General features: G+C 42.5%; 1 protein-coding gene across 1 annotated transcript in view; it reads left to right on the top strand.

The window, feature by feature from the left end:
* The window catches only part of MALRD1 (MAM and LDL receptor class A domain containing 1), an 819,322-nt gene that overhangs the window by 771,406 nt on the left and 26,141 nt on the right, over positions 1-21,775 (top strand). The window contains 2 exon segments of the mRNA XM_013008119.2: positions 1,088-1,167; positions 1,254-1,350. Of these exon segments, the coding sequence (XP_012863573.1) occupies positions 1,088-1,167; positions 1,254-1,350 (177 nt within the window).

Below are 21,775 nucleotides of genomic sequence, written 5' to 3' on the forward strand. Positions count from 1 at the left end.
TGTTATCTATCGGTCCAGTTGTAGGATGTTGGCCTGCTTTACGTAATCCACACTGAAGGCTGCAATTCTTGACCTTCATCAAGTGCTTCAAGTCCCCTTCACTTTCAGCAAGCAAGGTTGAGTCATGTGCATACAGCAGGTTGTTAAGAAATTGTCCTCCAATTCCAACGCTACGTTCTGCACATCAGCTCTTCCTAGGGGCCTATTCCCAACCTAGGGGCCCATCCTCCTTTACTCTCTGACAGCGTTCTGCTTCCATTCATTAGGCCTTCATAATCTGACATTGTTTCAAGTTATGCATCCGGTTTTCAGGGGCTCCGTCCTTGGAAGTGGGCAGCTAAGGGCTTCTTCGTTGTCTGTTCTGAGTCTGGAAGCGACGCTGAAACCTGTTGACTTTGGGTGACCCTGCTGGCACCTGAAATACCAGTGACATAGCACCCAGCATCACAGCAACACACAAGGCACCAGAATATGACAAAATGACAGACAAGTGGCGGCGCCCTTAACTGAGGCCAAGGAAGTGAAATACTAGTAGGAGTAGCCCAATGACATTAGAAACCTGATTCCAAATCTTTGCGCTAAAAGGACTCCCCACCACCCCAATGAATTGACAAAGGAATATGCTCCTTAATTTGCATGCGTGCTCTTCTGTAGTTTGGATTTGCCTCAATGATGTCAGAAAACAACTTTGGTTATTAGCTATGGGGAAAAAATGTGACAGCTTCAGGGTTTGTGACAAATGAGAACTGAAGGAAAGTTAAAAATTGATAAATGAGGCCATTTCAGAAAACAAGAAATAAGCATTCTGAAAACAAGTCTCGCCTTATAGCTAAAGTCAGTAAGGGGAAAATATAGATGAAAAAGCGCTTTTTATGTATTGCCATTACAATCGTAAAATTGAACTGTGATTGAACAGTATTGGTTTCTGATGAAGGGAGCCCACCCTAGTGGTGTCTCATTATGGACTGGCAGGCATCATTGTATTCCTTGACAGATCTGCTGAAAGTTCTTTCCAGGTTTTGTTTGTTTGTTTGTTGTTGTGTTGTTTTGGTTTTGTCCTTACTTATCACATTTTATCTCCTTCCAGCTGTGGACCAGGCTGGGAAGGCAATCGGTGTCACATCAAGTTCGACTCTCCTCCTGCAGGCGTCACATACACACAGAATAGTAGGTGATATTATAACTGAACTTGAATTTTGCTTCTCTAATTTTAATTTTTCACTAAAAATGTATCGTTCTTTTTTTAATTCCAGACATATGGACAATCCTGGGTATTGGACTGGCTTTCCTGATGACTCATATTATAGTTGCAGTCTTGTGTTGTCTTGCAAATCGAAAACTACCAATAAGGTAAGTGGTGACTTTAATTGCAGGGTCAAATACACTGTCGTAGAGCAATTTTTGAAACATTTGCTTTTGCTCTATTTCCTTTCAACCCATATTACATGCAGGAAGCCTTAATGTTTCCATACTTCATGGATTTATCTTTCTGGGCAGGAAGCAGGAGCCACCGAAGGATAATCACTCTTCCGGTTTTTAATAAGGAGCCCGACATTTATTTTTAAGTTTATGTTAGGAATGTTTTGGAGGACATCAAAAAAACAAACAAACAACGAGAACATTGGCACTGTCTGCAAATTCAAAAAAGATGAGGGGATGGACGCACCCCTTTTCTCTTGGTATCTGGGGCAGGCAGCAAAACATCAAAAGAGAAGCTTTCTCGGCCTCCCAAGGGAGGCCAAACTCCAGTCACTACGGTTTGAAGCAAAGCTCCCCATACCCTGTACAAGGCTCGGGATGGAGGTCCACAGCTGATGTTCCCATAGGAATGTTGTAAGCTGGGACCATGAGTCACTAAGTGGACTTCACAATCTAGAATTCCATCTCAGACCCCGAGTGCTTCCCACAGCCTCATGGAGGACAGAGGTCACCCCGTAATAAAGATGCTTGGGTTCTCTCTATAAAATAAGCAAGAAAATATCTCAGAATCAGGTTGAATTGAATTTTTTTAATTAACTAGTTGCATTAACTCCTTTTAAACTAATTTTCGTGACATTCACATGACATAAAATTAGTCATTCCAAAATGAATACTTCAGTGTCATCTAACATATTCAAAATATTAGGCAACCACCACTTCTATTAAGTTCCGAAACATTTTAGACGCCCCCAAAAGGACATCCCATACCCACTAAGCAGTTATTCCACATTCTTCCTCTCTCCAGCCCCGGACAATCATGAATCTTCTTTCTGTCTTGATATTTGATATACATGGTCACATGCAATATGTGACATTTTGTGACTTCTTATCTTTTGCATGCTTAAGTTTGTGGACACAGACTTAGGTCTGTTGCAACATTAATATGTCACAAAGCAATGACTAACTCTCCCATTTCCCTTTGCAGCAAATTACATGTCCTACTTGGTAAATTCTCAGATCCACAGCCTTAAATCATGTTGAGTATTAGGCATCAAACCTGTTATCATTAATAAAAAACAAATTGCTGACAAATTCATTAGAAAAAATATAACTTTTCTAGCCACTAAGATCTTACCATATTCCTTAATTCCTTAACTATTTTTATATGCTACAATATGCCAGATAATGTGGATGTAAAAGAGGATTAGAAACAGTCTACATAAGTTTGTAGTCTAGTGGGACAGGTACATGACCCCCTAACTGACATAATGTTTGTGTGCTAGATATATGGAAGCAAAATGGGATATTAACAAGGCCAGTGGGGAATGCTGAATTTCACATCATTACTAGATTCGCGTTGAACAACTTATACCTTTAAGGCTACCAAGAGACCTCTTAGGGAAAATTGGTGGCAACTTGCCACAGCCTGACAGAGTTAGTTAACTTTCCTTTCTCTCTTCTAGAGCCATCATTTGCCTGCACTTTTTGCTTCTTTCTTTGTTAAAACCTATTTCCATTTCAGTATTCCAGTACTCATCTTATCTCATCTTCCTTTTGTCTCCATAGATGTTTTTGCCCTTTTAGTCTCTTTGGTCTCTCCTTCTCATTCCTTATTAGTGTACAAAAGTAGTGGTCTCTGAATCGGTTTACTCTCTCAATATAAAATTTGCTGCCGTTGAGTCAATTCTGACTCATAGCAACCCTAATAGAACAAAGCTGAGCTGTCCTGGTGGGATTCAGAAGCTATAGATCGTAACTAGAGCAGAAAGCCACATCACACAACCACCCCCACCCCCACCCCACAGCCCCCAAGGAATGGCTGCTGCGTTCCAAACACTGACATTGTGGCTAGCAGCCCGACAGGAATCTCATCCTTCATGGTAAATACAATGCATTTCTAGGGTTTGCAGTATCATCTTCGAATAATGCCCTTCTTACTGCAATTCTTTACTAACTCTGGATGCACACCAACTTTTCAACCATTTGTTAGAATTCAATATCTGATTTCTTTTTCTAAATAGTCTGATGTTGACATATTAGATATTAATATCCATCATGGTCACATAAATACTAGTGTTCACTTTTGGAGTCTGAGGAATTAAAAAAAAAAACCCTCCCCCCTCATTATTTAAGATGGAAAGCTTAGCAACACCTTTTTTTAACTATTGTGTTAAACTACTCCCTGATAGGATCATCACAGCCCCTCTTGCACACATGTCACAAGAAATTAACTATTCCCCTTCAAACAAGGGTCTTGAAGCACCACGTATTTTAACGAACTTCAAAAAAACACCAGTGTTTTTATTGCAATTACCCTTTCATTTCTCTAGTCTGCTTAAGGAGAAGACCGAAAAGATGAGATTTTTTAAGTCATTGTGAGAAATTCTTACCTTTTTCTAGTGGACAAAGAGAAAGGCTACTAAAAGCCAAATGATGGAAGAACTAGAACAGAAACCAGGGTTAAGATGGGAAGTGCTTAGAAAAAGAGGGAAAGATGAGGTTTGTTAACAGTCACAGTCTTCGATGAGTCAGCATCAATGAGAGAAAAAGACAGTGAGAGAGATTACCAGCTCCCTCCAGGGTAGATGCTTGCTGAGCTGCAAAACCTGCTTTCTGGCATGAGATGAGAGGAGAGTGATGAGAAAAAGTCCATACAAGGGTGTGAGACGTGTACCTGGCAGACAAGCCTAAAGACAAGCTTTGGTCTATTGTGAAGTGCATGGCTTCCTGCATCTGCTGAAGTTAAAAGAAAATTATATTCAAGAAAAAGGAGAGGAAGAGGTAAAGAGATCCAAGAGGAAGAGAGATCCGTTGCATCCAAAGTATGCAGGATTCTCAGAAAGGATAGAGGACAACCTAGCCTTTCTTTTGACTCCATATGAAGAAGGAGAGACTGTAGGATCAACTGGAGTTACCTAATAGTTCCAAGAGCAACAATTTCAGGTGAAGTGATGCCCCCCCCTCCCACCGAATAAATGTCGAGGGAAGATCTAGGTTGAAGGTAGACCCAGGTATAAATAAGGGGTCCAAGTGAATCGACATATGCCTACACACACCGAAAACCCAGACACATGAACTATCGTCATACAAGGTAACTTCCATAGCAAAGGTCAGCACTCCACTCACCTATTGTGCAATGAGAGGTACCTTCCTACCACTGACAAGAAACTCATAGCATAAGATCCCAGCCTCCATTTCTCTGTGCTCTGTGTCTACACCACAGGTCTGCACCTTGCAAAAGAAAGAAAATGGAAAAAGACATTTCATAGCCCTTTATAACCCTCACCCATTTCTTCAAACCACGCAGCTGGTGGCAAGCCTCACCTTTGTAGGATAGGAAAAGATTGGGACAAACAGACCCTAGAATTGAAAACATATTCATTGGACCCTTTTACAAGCATTTAACCAATTTTCAATCATTAAAAGTGACTACAAAGTTATGAAGCCAAAGAAGGAATCGGTTGTCCCCTTCAGAGGAAGTAGCCACTGAGAAATTGATGCGTACTTATGATTATGCATTGTCAGACACCGAAGGCCTAGTGCATGGAAGGAGAACATTGTCCTAGAGGCAGAGGATGGCCGTCTGGGGTGGAAGGACGCTCAAAATGTGAATGAGGAGGAGCTGCTCTCTGGAAGCAGAGTCACCATGATGGCGTGAAACGAGTAAAGCCTGTGGGAGAGGAGTCATCAGGACCTCCACGTGCTGGTGGGACAGAACTCAACGTGGGAAGAAACGGCTGCAGAAACCAACTGCTCATCGCCATTGGAACGTATGAAGTATGAATCTAGGAAAATTAAAAGTGGTCAGACATGAAATGAAATTGCAGGCATGTAGACTGATATTCTAGCTGTTAGTGGACTGAAAGGACTGGTGATTGCTATTTTGAATCAGAAAATCATGATTTACTGTGCTGAGAATGACACAATCAGAAGAGCGGTGTCGCACTCATTGCCAAAATAATGCATTTCAAGATCTATTTTAAAGAACAGTTCTGACTGTGGCAAGCTTATCTACCTTCAAGGAAATGCAATCATTATAACTATTATTCAAATGTATGCAACAACCACAAAAACTAGAAGTAAAGAAATTGAAGAATTCTACCAATGTGTTCCATCAGAAATTGATTAAATATGCAATCAAGATGCCTTGATAATGATTGGCGATAGGAATACAAAAGTTGGAAAATAGAAAATATGGTCTTGGTAATATAAGCAAAGGTGAAGAACTCATGAGAGAATATTTCAAGAACAAAGCTTTGTTCATAGTAAATACCTTTTTTTGAATAGCACAAATATGTATGATTTCCTCAGATGGAATACACAAAAGTCAATTGACTACATCCATGGGAGAAGACGATAGAGAAGCTTACCATCAGCAGCTAAGCCCAGGCCAGGGCTGGCCGTTTCACAGACCATCAAGTGCTCATATGTAAGTTCAAGATGAGGAGGAAGAAAATTAAAACAAAACAAATCCACAAGAGCCAAATTTTCAACCTTGTCTACCTACCTGAATTTCAAGGGCATCTCAAGAACAAATTTCCTGTATTGTTTACTAATGACAGAAATCTGATGAGCAGGGAGTGGTGGGGGTGTAGTATCAATAACATAATTTACGAAGAAAGCAAAGGGGCTTTAAACAGACAGGAAATCAAGAAAAGATCAGCGTGGATGTCAGAAGAGACTCTGACACTTGCCCCTAGATATAGAGCAGCTAAGGCAAATGGACGAAATGGTGAAGTCGAAGAGCTGAAAAGACGACTTCAAAGGGTAGCTAGAGAAGACGGAGAGAATACTATAACGCTATGTGCAAAGACCTCGAGTTAGACATCAAAAAGGAAGAACATGCTCAGTAAATCTTTTTTTTCCCCCCAAGTCTGAATTATTTAATTAATTACCACCTTTCAATGAAACACATATGGTGTGTTGTCACGTGTCACACTCAGGTTCTGGGCAAAGGGGATAGATTGTTTGGATAGACATATCAAAGACTCCAAAATTTAAAGAAATATATATATATAACATTTTTATAGAAATTAAAAATCAGAGGCTTTTGGTCTCTCCTTTGCGCAAGGACAGGCTCATTTACCCCAGGGGGCAGGATTCTCTCCAGGGTCCTCCCTTCTGTTCTCTGACCCACCGAGAGAGGAAAGAAGCTTGGAACATCCTGATTGAGGACAAAGGAGCTCAAGTAACATTGGGTAGGTTGAGAGAGGGATCACGACTCCCCCCCAGTAGGTGCAGACCAGGCTGGCTGCCCGCCCCCCACCACCAGCACCCCATACACTGAAGGTAAATCTCGACAGTTTAACAAGATACTCAGCCCTGCTTAGATAGATAGAGTCCTGCTACAATGTAGATTCTGATTCAGTAAATCCCAGGTAGAAAGGCAACTTTTCACCAAGGGGTTGAACCAGTTCAAAGGCCCCCACCTCCAGCAGCTCCAAGGCTGTGGCCAGGGCCTGGCTCCTGGGGGCCGATTGGAGCTCTGAGCACAGAAGTGCTTACTGATTGTCCTCTTGCCTCAGCTTACTGGGCAGGTGCAGCGTGTCCCACACAGTTCTCCCTGGCCCAGAAGGCAAGGCAGGGGCAGAACACTGGTTCCTAGCTATGGAGAGAAGGCAGTAGTGATGCTGAGGAGGGCTGGAAATAGCTCTCCCAGGATGCACTGCTTCTAGCTCCCATCGGGGGTGGGACTCCATCTCTCCAGAGGGGAGTCCCTGCTGAGGAGAGTGGCCCTGGGTGGCACCCAGCTGCTGTGAACAAGGCATCAGGGCCACTGCTCAAGCCTCAGAGAACCCACCAGCTTACGTAGGGGTGACCCACACAGGAAACAGGAAAACAGGCACTGCTGCTGGAGAAGGAATCAGCAGCAGAGGCTAACACCCAGAGGCAGCCTCCCAGCATACTCTCCGAGAGCATGGATGCCCTCTCCAGTGGGCAGCGAAGTGTCTGGACTAAAACCCACCTCTGACTGCCCTCCCTGCCCCTTAAGCCAGCATGCATCCCCAGTGGAAGTGGCTGTGCAGAGGCAACTGCAGGAAGGACACGCACTAAGAGTGAAGAGAGATGGGAGGTGAAGGCCGCAAGGCCAGGCCTGGCCTGCTCCCTAAATTAGCCTTCTAGCCACTGCCTCAGACTCCCTGCTGAGCTGGAAGAGGAGGCCCTGCCAGTGTGTGCCTTGCTCACCAGCCCCACCCTCATCCTGATGGAGTGAAAGGCTGAGCAGATGCCTGAGCACTGCCCCCCAGAACGAGGTCCTCCTCTCCCGTCTCCTTCCAGCCCTCCACGCCCTTGGACCCTGGCAGTCTTCCATGGAGCACCGGGCAGAACTGGAAGGCAGGAGGGTGGGTGGTAGCAAGTTGAGGTAAGGGAAGGTTAAGCTCCCCTGTACCCGTTGTGCTTTGGACCACCACCGACCTGTCCCTGCCCCTGCCCCGCCCACAGCCTGGAGAAGCCTGTGGGAATACTGCCCATCTCCAAGAACTAAGGGAAGCACACACTGGGTGAGGGCGCGGGGACAGGTGGATCCAAGCTCCAGGCAACCGGCTGCAGGGAAGGAGGCTGCTGCCACATGAACCGACTCTGGGGGCCAGGCGGACGGACATGCAGCCACTGTCCCAGAGGGCGTGGATTCTGGACTATAATGTTCATGATTCTGAGCTCAGTCAGGTAAGGGAAAAAGAGACCACCAAAAAACAAGCAAGGTGCTCTGGTCCCAATTGTGTGGCCTCGAGGCCAGCAGGGGGCGCAGCTCAGTAAATCTTGAACTGACAGAACTCAAGAAAAAATTAAAGCCTTGAGTTGTAATCTTGAAAGATTCTATGGGAAAAAATATTGAATAGTGAGGAAGCATTAAAAGAAGATGAAAAGAAAACACAGAACCACTGTGCCAAAAAAGAACTAGTCAGCATCCCACCATTATAGGAGGAGCATATGAGCAAGAACAAATCGTACTGAAGGAAGAAGTTCAAGCTATCCTGAAGGCATTAGCCAAAAACAAGCCTCCAGGAATTGATGAAACACCCATTGAAATGTTTAAACTGGCTGATAAAGCACTAGAAGCACTTATTCAGCTAGGCCAGAAAGTATGGAAGACAGCTACATGGACAACTGACTGAAAGAGATCCATAGTTGTACCAATTCCTAAGAAAAGTGACCCAAGAGAACACTCGAATTATAGAAAAAATAATATCATTGATATCACATGCAAGTAAAATTTTGCCAAAGATCATCCACCAGTGGTTGCCTCAGTGCCTTGACAGAGAGCTGCCAGATATTCAGGCCAGATTTAAGAAGAGGATGTGGAATGAATGGAAAGGCATTTAATTGTGTGGCTCATAACACACAATGGGTAACCCTGAGAAGAGTAAGAATTCCGGAATACTTCATTGTGCTCATGTGGAACTTGTACATGGATTAAGAGGCATTTGTGTGAACAGAACAAGGGAATATGGCCTGGTTTAAAATCAAGAAAGATATGTATTGGGTTTGCATCCTCTCACCATATTTATTAAAACTCTATGCTGAGCAAATCATCAGAGAAGCTGGATTATAGGGAAAACAATATGGCATTGGCATTAGCCAATGTTATTACCAGTATTTGATATGCAGATGATATAACCTTGCTTACTGAAATTGAGGAGGACTTGAGGCACTTGCTGATGAAGAGTAATGATTTTGCAGCCTTCAATATAGATTAAAATTCAATGTAAAAAGGACCAAAATTCTCACAAGTAGACCAATAGGTAACATCAGGATAAATGGAGAAAAGGCTGAAGTTGTGTGGCTTGGATCCACAATCAATGCTAATGGAAGAAGAGGTCAAGAGATTAAAAGAAAAGTTGCATTAGGTAAATGTGCTGCACAAGACCCCCTTACAGTACTGAAAAACAAGGATAGTACTTTGAAGACTAACATGAACCTGGCACAAGCCATGGTATTTTCTCTTGCTTCATATGCATGTGAAAGGTGGACATTGAATAAGGAAGTCCAAAGAAGTGCTGATGCATTTGAGTTGTGGTATTAGAGACGAATATTGAAAGCACTATGGGCTGCTAAAAACATGAACCTGTCTGTCTTAGACGTCCAACCAGAGGCAAGTGTGGCAAGACTAGGTTACACACTTTGGACGTGCTGTCAGGAGAGACCAGTCCCTGGGGAAGCACATCGTCGTTGCTAAGGTGGAGGGACTGGGAACAAGAGGAAGGCTCTCAATGAGAGGGATTGACACTGTGGCTGCCACAATGGGCGCAAGCTCAGAACAATTGTCAGGATGGCTCAGGCCTGTGCAGTATTTCCTTCTGCTGTGCATAGGGGTTGCTATGGGACAGACTGACTTGATGGTGCCTATCGACAACATAAAGTTATAAAATTTGCCCAAGGTAGTTGAATTTGGCCAGGGAAAAGGAAGAGCGGTGGAGTGGGAAATAAAAATGACACAATCAGAAGGATTTTCGTGTTTATAAACCACCTACTTTGGAGACCTCAGTCAATTACCCAGTTCTTTGTCTCTACTTTTTAAAAGATGGGGATGAGATTCAACATCTCTGGGAAAGCCCTTGTCTCTAACTTTCTCATTTACCTTTCTTCTCTCTCTTCTGTTTTCCAAAATCTCCACCATAGGGCTGTAATTCCCTCTTGCATCACACAGATTGTATGAGGGGGATTAAAAGAGTTCATAGAAAAGTTACATTAAAAGATAATGACATTTTCCTATGAACTTTTTGAAGATCATATTCTCAGTCTTGTTAGGCTAATCAGGCATCACATACTTTAGACTGGGGGGAGGGTGATTAACTATGTTCTCCACAGTGAGATTAAAAAGAGAGGGTTTTCAAAGGAACCATACAACAAACTAGTTAGTCTCTGCCCAAATGTTAGAGAAGCCCTCAGTTGATGGTATCCAGGGTATCTTCAATGAGAATACACTATGTTCTCAGAATTTTCCAGACTAAATGGGCACTGCCATACAGTGACTTATTTAATACGGGCCTTCTAATCATACTTTTTTCCTGATGGGACCAGTTGAGAGAAGGTAGGGGAAGTGCTGATAGGATTAGATGATTCAGCTATGAATGATGGTTAACAGGGTTAAAAATGATGGCCATCATGCTAGGTATAACATAAGTCCTCTCAGAAGCATGGTTGGTGGTGATGGGGGGTGGATGTGAGTCTCACCACCAGCGAGGGACAAGAGCCAGGAATGGAGTGAATCCTTTGAACCCTAAGATCCCTGTGCAGTGAACCTACTTGACCCCAGGAGATAGCTTTGACATTGAGAAGTGGCAGAGGAGCAGTAACTGCAGAACCAAAGGCTAGAGAATGAAGCAGCAGTGGACTCCCCAGCCCATGGAGCAAGAAAAACTGAATGCCTCTGTGCTTTGTCTTGTAGAGTAGGGTACCACTAGGCACTTAATTGGGGGAGGTAGGTTTGCTGAGCTCTTGGAGCTAGAGTTGTATGCTTTTGGGTTGAGACTGATGGCAGAGTCCTTTGAATAATGACTGAAAACCCCACAAGAACGTTGTGACATTGCATCAGGGCAGAGGCCAATGGCCATGAGGGTGACAGGCTAAAAACTAGACAGAGACCTGCCTGTATGCACAGCTGTGAAGAAGCTGTCCTATCTGAATAATTGTGTCCTGAGCATTTGTGTATTCTGGGGGTGGCATAGAGAATTGAGAATTGGGCTGCTAACTGAAAGTTTGGCATTTCGAAGTGACTAGCCCCTCCATGGGATAAAAGTGAAGCTTTATTTCTAGAAAGATTTACCTATGACCACTACTAGCTTAGTGGGTTACTCTTGGGCTGCTAATCTCTAGGTCAGCATTTCACTGCCGGGGCCACACTGAGGGATAAAGATGAGACTTTCTACTCCAATAAAGAGGCACAGTCTTGGAAGCCCACAAGGACAGGTCTACTGTCTTATGGGGTAGTTATGGTGTCAACTCAATGGCAGTGAGTCTTGAGTTTGATCATTTGTAAGCTGTTAGGTTCCTTAATACACCCCTGCCACATGATGATGAGAATTGTCTGTGAATTATGTATGGCCATTGCAATGAATTATCATATGACTTATCAAACTCAGATAAAAGGTAGAGAGGGAGAGTGGGTGTCAAAATTGGTAGGTCAGGTGCCACCCTAAGTCATTTCTATTTCAAAGGCACAATTAGTTTTCATGGAATATTTTTGAAGATACTCAACTTTTGAATTTTCTCTACTGAAATGGATCTGCTTGAAAAAGAGGCATTTTGCCCGCTCTACTTTCTCAATTCTCTTTCTTAATTTTCCTTCTCTGTACCTGGAAACTATCCTTGATAATCTGAATAAAGTTAATGACTTCAGAGGGTAAACTGTTTTACCCTCACCTAGAGGGCAAAACAGAGGGAGACCTTGTGAATTCAGTGCCTCTCCCCCAGAAAGAGAAGCTCCTACTACCAACAACAACAGCAGCAGCAATGATTTGCTCCAGGACGGATTGCAAAGGAAGGAGTCTTGTGGTACCGTGGGTGAATCACTAGTGTGCTCACTGTAAAGTTGGAGATTTGGACCTCCTGCTGCACAGCTGGAGAAAGTGACAGCAGATTGACACCTGGTAGGAATGAGGCAGAATCTACTAGGAGACAGTGGTGGGGGACCTTGAAAAGGGATAGGAAACATCCTTAGCAAATCTTCCCCCATCACTCCTCCAAATTAGAAATCACAATGAATCAAAGTCGTTGTCTCATTGTAAAACAATTTAATGTATGCTTGAGTTGAACAATTAAGTCAGATATGAGATGGTTATAGGAATGGTTGTGGTCAAGTCTGATTTGACAGCATGGATGGATGGATGGATGGATAGATAGATGATAAATGGATAGGTACATAGATAGCTGGATAGGTAGATAAATAGATGGGTAGGTAGCCATGACTTGCTTTGTCATTTAGGTTAGATGGCACTCATGTTCCATAATTTTAATGAGTTATATATTTAAAGTAAAATATTCCATAAGTTATAGCCTTTACAACTTCTAAATTTATAGAAATGACTTTAGGTATTGAGTTAAAAATATAAAGGGAGACACATAGTTAAAAAGAAATGTTTTAAGGAGTACGCAAGTAAAAATGCTCAAAGACCACTGCAGCCCACTCTGCTACCTGCAAGTTCCACTTTCTATCAGTCCCATCTCTGCATTCCCTGCACTTGGGAAACCTCTCACATTCCTGCCAAGCACATGGCTTTTCATACCTTGTCCTAGCAAGGCTATCGTGTGTGTGTGTGTGTGTGTGTGTGTGTGTCTGTGTCTGTGTGTGATTTAAGTTTTATTGGCATTAATGTACATGTCATACAATTCAATAGTCAAATCATATTTTTAAACGAGTTATATAATCAACATCACAAACCATTTTAGAGCATTGTTTTCTTTCTTGTAATCATTGTTATTAGTTCCCCATTTCCCCCAACACCCCCCTGCCATGCTCCTGAGAAAACATTCATCCATTTAGTATATCTATAGATTTATCTATTCTGGATCTCATAAACAGAGAAACAACAATTAAAAGGCTCAGTTACAATAACATAACAGAATAAAATCTCAATAGAAAAAGAAACAGAAAATATTAAAAACAAGAACAAGTTTTAAATGGGTCAAAAGGAGATCAAGTGATAAGGTGTTAAATTTTAACCTAACCACATCTTCAATAATCTACTTTCCAATGTACTCTATATGAGAGCCAGGCTATTCATATCGTGGTCTATGGTCAGAGGGAATTTCACAGTTTAATCCACATGTATTTTCACTTCACTATCTATATAATTAATTACTTTAGAGTTGGTCAGAAGGGAGATAAAAACCATAAGATAATGCATTTTAACCTATTTACATCTGCCAGGATCCACTACACAAAGCTCTCTGCCTAATAATGAGTCTATTCACATCTCTCAACTATGGTCAGGGAGGATTCACTGGAGGAGTAATCTATGTGAGGACCCTGCAAATGGATTTTGGTTTTCTATTGTCACCCACAGCCTAAGCTCTGATACCATTCACTCGTTCATATTTGAATTTTATTATTTACAATCATGGTTGAGAAAAGCTGATGTGCTTTTCCCAGGTTGACTTAGTTGACACTTCACTTAGATGGCTGCTTGTTTGAAGACTAGTGTAAGACACGCACTGTTCTCTCTGAGAGCTGGGCACCATGTAGTTTCTTCACCACACTTTGCCTTAGTACTCAGATCTACAGTGATCTCTTCATGAGAGTGAGCATTAAACAGGTCCATGTCATAAGAACTAATTGTCCTTAGGTTGGAACCAGAATTAAATAAAAGCCCAAATCCATTCATTTAATTATGGTTTGTATATATCTCTCATTCACTTTAGAGACATCATTATCATTTTATATTAGAAAATATTATCATTTATCCCCTGAGTTAATTCTGTTGATATTCATTAATTTTGTCAATGGTATAGAATTTAAAAGACTTAAGAAAAGGAAATTATACAAGTATTGGCTGGCTATGAACTACAATACATGAATTGTTGACTTATAATTATTGGCTTAAGATTAAACTCTTACGTGACTGGCCTATTTACACAAACAATGAGGTTTAGTGATAGAGTAAAGCTTTTAATAACATTTATTAACAAGGACAAAACCAGGTCTATCAGATTAACACATGCATATATGGTAGTCCCGGGCATCCTCAAGGCAAGAGATCCAAATCAAAGTCTAACGACCTGTGAAGGATGTTGTGTACCTCGACAAGACAGAGACTATAGTCCTAGTGTTCCATAGCACCCAGGAAGCTGAATAGAAACTAGGACAAAAGTATCCAATTAGGAACATAGTACTGGATGTACCTTCCCTTGGGTTCTATATAAGTATTATTAAACATCCCCACCACCACCAATGGAAAGTTGCTCTTCCCCATTTACCCAGCAATAGAATTATAATCACATTTTCAAAGATGCGCATGCCCACCTGCCCCCATCTTGACCTGATTTTCTGGTAGGTTTCCTTTATCATTCTGTTAGGAATGTCTGTTGATTTAGGGTGACTTTAGCATCGTGTTGCATAGCAGCAACTCAATAGTCTTCTCCCTTTTCCCTTATCTTGAACAACTGACCCCAGCTGAAGTGCGGGCTCCTCTCTCAAAGGGAGTTTTAAGATGTCCATGTAGAGCGGGGGATATATGGTTCATGGCAGGCTCTCTAGCTCATTGCTTGGGAGACTGGATTAGAAGATTACATAAACTAGCTGCAGAAGCTGGCCTGCGTCTTGCTGTTTATTCTTACGTTTGTGGACTCATACAATATTTGTCCTTTTGTGATTGACTGACTTCACTGTGCGTAATGGTTTCCAGGGCCCACTGTGTCATGAGGGGTTTCATGATATCATTGCTGATTTCTCGGGATGCATACTATTCCATTTCACGTAGAGTCTCTTTATCCATTCCCCTACTGATGGGCACCTGGGCTGTTCCTAGCTTCCTGCTTTGTGCACTATGCTGCAATGAGCATGATAAATTATACATCTGTTCCTGCTGTCTCTTTTTGGGGTATATGCCCAGCAACAGTATTGCTGGGTCAGATGGTATTTCTATGGTCAGTTGTTAATAATATCACCAGAAGGCTTTCCACAATGGTTGGATACACCATGTGTTTCTGACATCAGACAAACATTTCATAACATCCAGGTACTATTGACCAATGAGTTCTCAAACCATGATCCTCCACAATCTTGTGTTAGCACTTACTATGTGGTGTTGCCATACTATCTCCTTATCTACATATTTTTCAGTTCTTTATATTATTGAGTACCATTACTCATCAAAATAAAGACCCCTAGTGTCTAACACTCTAATGGTAGTCAATAAATGACTACAGCGTATTACCTATGACTTATTGAGGCTCATCAATTCTTTCCAGCCTCCCCAGAACACACAGCTGAAATCCATGATGGTATCCAAGGGAAAGATGCTGCATGAAAGAAAATGTTTTGGAAATGATGATGGCAGCATATGTACAAATATGTTTGATACAATTGATGTATGGATTGTTATAAGAGCTGTCAGAGCCCCCAGTAAAATGATTTATTAATATAAAACAGGAAAAGGAAAAGAAAGATGCTACACATCAATATTTTTTTAAGAAAGTATTCTGAATTAAATCAATTAAACCCTAAAGCAAGTTAGATATCTGGGCAAGAGAAGAATTAAATTAATAAAAACTATGGTTTACCTTGAAAATAAAACCCAAACTTTGAGATAGAAAGGAAGTAAGATAATTAGGAAATACACTGCCTTCCCTAAGTAAACCCGAACCTTAAGATGTTTCCATTAGATTTTGTCAAAAAAGATGCTGTACAGAAGAGGCCCTTCAGTGACTTGAAAGAAAAAAATAAGGTGTTTTTTTTCTTCAAAAGCATAGGATGGAGCATGGTATCCTCAGATAATGTTCAACACAGGAACCAGCCTCTTGCAGTTGTTCTTAGGAATTCGGCTTCCTGTATTTCATTCGACATGCTGTGACCTTTCAGTTAGCTACTTGCTACCTAATGTTTTAGTGAAGATACTTTGATTGCAGGGGAATGAAAGCAACACAGGCGAGCTTATCAAAACCACGGCTTTCCAATAGAGACCCGGGCTGATTTATACAGCTGCAGAATGGTGACGATCAAGGCCAGCCTGAAGAAGCCCCAGCCCCACGCAAAATGCTGCTTCTGCCTCGCATGTGACTGCTTTTTGCTTGTCTGCGTGGTTATTTTCTCTGTGCAACACACATCCTTGCTTCCTGTCCACACAACAGAAAGTCTCCCAGAGAAGGCAGACCCTCACTATGTGTCTATTGATCTTGTCTTCATATTCTGGAGGAAGACCTCCAATTAGGCCCATCTTGTTTAGGCTCAAACCAACTGTCAGCCCCTTCACAGGTCCACAGGCCGCAAAGGGTCTTTCCAAGGGACCTGAATGGTGGGCTGGGGGACTGAGAAAAGGATCCTAGAAAGCTTTCGGAAAAGCGCCTGCTACACCCGCTTCATGCTCTAAACGCCTCCCAGATTTCCTAATGAAGCTAGAGGAGGTCGGGTTGTTTGTAGGAATAGGAATTAGATGTGGTGATCAAATGTTCATCGGAAATCAATCTTAAAAATTAAAAATAAATAATGGAATATATAGGACTATTAATTTTCATCTTACTTGAAGAAAACACTATAACCACTGCCTTTCCATTTTAAAGCCTTTCATTGTGTTTTGCAAGAAAACATGGTAATAACTGTTTATTGTCCCATAGCGTATCCCATGAAGATGGAGCTAATTTATAAAAAAGCTAGCAGTTAAAAATGAACAAATATTTTATGTAGCTGTTCTGAGAAATAAGAATAATATTTGAAATGCTTGGATTGGGAACGTTTATAAATATTGCCACCAAAGTGGAAGATTGCTGAGGAGGAAATGAAAAGATCTGAGTGGGATCTTGGATGAATCTCATCATCAAATTGGTGTAAAATGTGATGCACTAATCTTGAGAAGCACACTTGATATCTTTGTTTTCTGGCTTATATTCAAGTATAAGTTTTCTTAAGATGATTGTAATGATAAGAGAGCAGATGAAAACATTAAGGAGATAAATGGAAAAAAGAATGAACCAGGGAGCAATTGTTTACATTTCTGATAAGATTAGGATTTCAAAATCTGGACCATTGCCTGTTATCCCATAGGAAGTGCAGGTGCTCTTGATGTTTGAGGTTTGGGTTAGTCCGGGCAGACCAGAGAAACAAATCCATGGAGCGTTCTATGTGTATAAGAAGGAGGTTTATATATGAGAGCTTTTGAATCTTGAGAAAACATCCCAGCCTGTCCAGATCAAGTCCATAAGTCCGATATTAGCCCATATGTCTGATACCAGTCTGTAAAGTCCTCCTCAGACTCACACAGCACATGCAATGGCTCTGAAACCAGGAAGGTCACAGGCTAGTGGGTGGGAAGCCTTGTGGATCCAGTGGCATGATGAGCATCTCAGCACTGGCAGGGTGTCCAGGTGACTTCTCCAGCTCCCAGGCTCTGGCTGCCATCAACCTTTCTCCATGTGACTTGTCAACTACAGTGCCTCTCAGGGAGTGAGCCTATGTCCCGCCTCCAACGAGCTATTTATTTCCTTTGTGCCTCCAGATGAGGTCATCAAGCTCCAAGCCAATTGATAGGCTAAACTCCACCCCTTCACTCTTAATCCTCAAATTGACAACAGGTTATGTAACTGCCACAAGGTTGTAAATGAGGGACTTGCCAATGCCCAGTAAAATTCTTATCTCCAAAACATGACACCCTCCCTAATAGAACCTCCCTCATTACAAAAGTTTTGTGTTCATGTGAAGCTTTGAAGTCAGTGTAGCTGCTCTCCCAGGTTGAGATTCCAAGATAGGCCTAATGTAGGCCCAACAATGACTATCTATCTTTAGAAAAAGCAAAATGTGTTTCCTCTGTGTCTCAAGGCATTTGAAGCTGGACTGTCACTAGTGCATCTGCCCTAGTCTCAAGAATAAATGACCAAGGTTGGCTGCCCACGGTTCTCAAACCTTCGCTCTGTCCACAAATGTATTCATTCACCCACAAGAAATGCACCCGTTCTCACAGTTAGATATCCATGGACAGCTTGCAGGGCAGACCTAGCGCTCTCCAGGAGGTGAGAGCCAGCCAGCAGTCTACTCCTGATCTGATCCTTGAAGGGTGAAGAAATCAGGTAAAGGAGAAAAAGAGGAGCAAGAAAATGAAAGTGGAAACCCCTGGTTTCGAACACAGCTATAGGACATTTACACACAGATGCTCTACGGAGGTTGGTAAGGGTTTTGAATGCCTACCATGGCGATTTCCCTTTGTTTCACAAAGAAATATCACAGAGAAGCACTGTGCCCTACCAGACAGATCTTTCTCCAGCAACCAGGATGGAAACAGGTACAAGGTAGATCTGGAGACTGACTTTATGCATGTCTTAAAGACAGCTAGCCCCTAGTCATCTGACATTAGATCATGGGTGGCCAACATGGAGCACCTTGAAGGAGAGGGAGCGAGGGGAAATGCCTGTCCATAATCCCGGCTCCCTCCCTGCAGTGCAAGCACAGTTAGTTTGTAAGGAGTTGCCCTGTGAGGCAGAGCCACCGACTCTCAACAACCTTATCTTCTTTTTCTTCCCTCCAGCCTGTGGCCAGTGGGGGTAGACAGACTTGTTATTAGCCCGGAGTCCTGAGCTGCTCCTTCTAGGGTTTCTCTATTCTATCCACTCTTTTTTGTAAATTGTCGCTTAGCAAATGCTTCTCCTATTTTCCACTTTTAGGAGGTCAGCTCTTTCCTGCCAGGGTTATAACTGATTCAAAGCAGAAATGTGTTCTCAGCAGAATGAGGAGACAGTATCTGTGTCTCAAAGAGGAACACACGCACAAGACTAGGAAGGATTGAGAAAGCGCTCATCAGTCTAGGAGATAGAAGCCTGTTCAAGAGGTTTCATTAAAAGACAGTGAGAACTTGAACTTAAGCAGTAGCGACTGGCTTAACAGGAAGGTGAGCAAAGAAGCAGTATCAGAGGGAATTCAAGGGGAATAGACGTGGGCAACTGTGTGGATGATCATGCTGCTGACGGAGGTCATTAAAGGAGAAAAAAATCATACACTGTCTTAGCTACAAAAAGAAGATGTTGAAGAAGTTTGGGAAACCCTACATCAGGGTTTCTGTGATACTACCCACCTTTGCTTTTTTTTTTTTTTTTGGCTTAGAACATAATGAGAAAGTATCCATTTATTTTACAGTTCTCTCCCAGCTTTGAAATTACTTAATTCAAATAAACGTTAAGGTTAGTTCTTTCAAATCCAAAGTATTTTTTACTATAATTTAACCTCCACATTAAGCCTTCCAGCCCTGGGGGTGCCTTGAACTTGACCGTCTAGTCCTCTAATTTTATTGTTGTTTCACAATTCCCTCAAGACTCTCGGGCTCGTTTAAAAGAGGGGTGGGGACTGGCATAGAAAATCACCTACCTTACCAAGTTCTTAGCAAATCTAACTGTACGATGACCCTGAACACACCACCGACTGATGGCTGAAAACAATGTCCGTGACTCCCGTTGTAATGGTGAAATTAAAGCTTGTGTCATCAAGCTGATTTGCACATACAGCCACCCTGGGGCACAGAGAACTTCTCCATTGTACTACCATGGGTGTCACCCTTATAGAGCACCCTGCCACGTGTCTCTCCGTGGAGCGGTTGGCAGGTTTGAGCCACCACCATCTGGTTAGCAGTGGAGTGTTTCCCTGTTAGAGTCGCAGGCCTGCTCTCTATTGTCATTAGATTGGCTGGAAAATCCCTGGACATTGAGGATGGTGTTGTTTGTCCTATAGCTTGCCTTTCATGAAGCAGACATTTCATAAATAATATGTAAAACCCACTACCATCAACTTGATTTAGACTCATAGCACACCTAGAGGACAGAGGAGTGCTGTCCCTGGGAGTTTGGGCGCCTGTGAATCTTTATAGCAGCCCGATGTATGACCTCCTATGCCACCAAGCTCCCCCGGTGCCATCCAGATTCCTCAGTAACATGGGACTCCCTGCCCTCTAGTCGGTTTTCATTCTCAATGGCCCTTTATCATATTTATAAGACTGGACATTTTTCTGGGAACTGTATCTTCATCTTTCTGCCATAGAAGAGCAGTTGGTGGGCATGAACCTCTGGTCTTTGGTTAGCAATCCAACATTTTCCACACAGCTCCACCAAGACATGTAATACAGTTGGCACTCAGGTGGCTGGTATCTGCAGATTTGCAATAATACATCAGTGTCTTGAAGTGCAAGTTCTACCGGCGAAATATGCCCACATCATAGAATGAATGATGCCAATGACCATATTTCCAGTGGCCATATAGGACTTACATTAGATTCCAGAAAATGCCAGGTTTGCTTTTTCTGTCACTCTGAAAATGAAACGTATAAAGAAACGGACAAGCTCACAAATGGTATTTTCCAGTAGAATTATACTGGTCAAAGTGGGAGGAAAATGAAGAACAAACTTCAAAATCATTTTTAAAAAAGACCAAATGTACTGGTCTGATAAAGACTTGTGGAGCCCCCAGGACTGTGCCTCTTCCGTCCGCTGGGAAATGGCCATGGGTGGACATATCTGACCTCTTCTGCCTTCCCATTTGCCATGAGCCAGGAGTCACACAAGCTTCCTGGACCCATCCTCCCATTGTAACAGAGACCAGTCTACCCACACCATCCTGCATCTGTGCTGCCTTCAATAATATGTTGTAAGAGCAACACAGAATTCACAGATAAGACTTACGGCTAATGGGTAGGGGGTGGGGACAGTTCTTAAGGAGGCTAAGAAGTTACCACAAGTCAGGACCAACACACAGTGAGGGTACAGTCATTGGTGCTCTCAGCCAAGCAGCCACGGTGCCTGGTGCCTCTAGGGACCAGGAAGCCAACCCCGACTGACAGTCTGTTTCACGGATGCAGCCTTGGGCCAGAAGAAGAGAAAGCACTGCACAGTGTCAGCACTGCTCCTTTGAGCTTCTTTGCCACAGACTAATGCACCTCATCTGGTGGCCTCTGCCACTTCAAACAGAAATCTTGGACATGGTGTTCCAATGGTCCCCAGCCTTCTGTCTGTGTCTCAGATAGCTCTAAAGATTGAGATCTAATTACTGCTTATTTCTGAAGTATGTCTATTGTACTTAACTGATGGTCATTCCAGTCTGGGAAAACTGAAAGAAAATCTGGAGGAATACCAAATGATCCTTCGCTGAATGACTCTTGGCACAAGATAGAATTGGATAAAGTCCCCCCTGGGGGTCTGTGACGACCTACAAAAATCAATCCATGACTATTAGTTAAATTCTATGTCATTTTCTGAGTCATCTAGTGTTGCTGTGATTACGTGCCACCATAGTCTGTGTTAATGAACAAATTGGTACTCTGACAGTTTAGCGTATGCACTCTTCTAGTTTATACTAGAAGTCCAAATTCAGGATGCCAGCTTGTAGGGAAGGCTTTCTCTGTCTATTGGCCCTGGGAAGGTCCTTGCGTCCTTTCAACACCAGTCAGCAGGTAGTCCTTAGAAATCTCCATGTCTTGGCATCATCTTCCTGGGGGTGTATCCAGGAGGTTCTTAGTGCAGGGGTCCCAGTTCCAATGGAAGAGTTCAGCCCCTGCCTCTTCTTTCTGGATGAGAGTTGGATTCCCCTCTTGGCGAACTTCTCTCCACTTGTCTCTTGTAAGGTGAAGGTGATGCAGGACACATCTTAAAGACACTCCCCTGACATTTTTTTTTTCTTTTTTGTTGATTCTTTTTTTTTTTTCTTTTCTTTTTTTTTTTTTAACATTTT

This window comes from Echinops telfairi, unplaced genomic scaffold, assembly GCF_000313985.2.
Source record: "Echinops telfairi isolate 266 unplaced genomic scaffold, ASM31398v2 ScPeMD7_7473;HRSCAF=8511, whole genome shotgun sequence".
Taxonomy (NCBI): domain Eukaryota; kingdom Metazoa; phylum Chordata; class Mammalia; order Afrosoricida; family Tenrecidae; genus Echinops; species Echinops telfairi.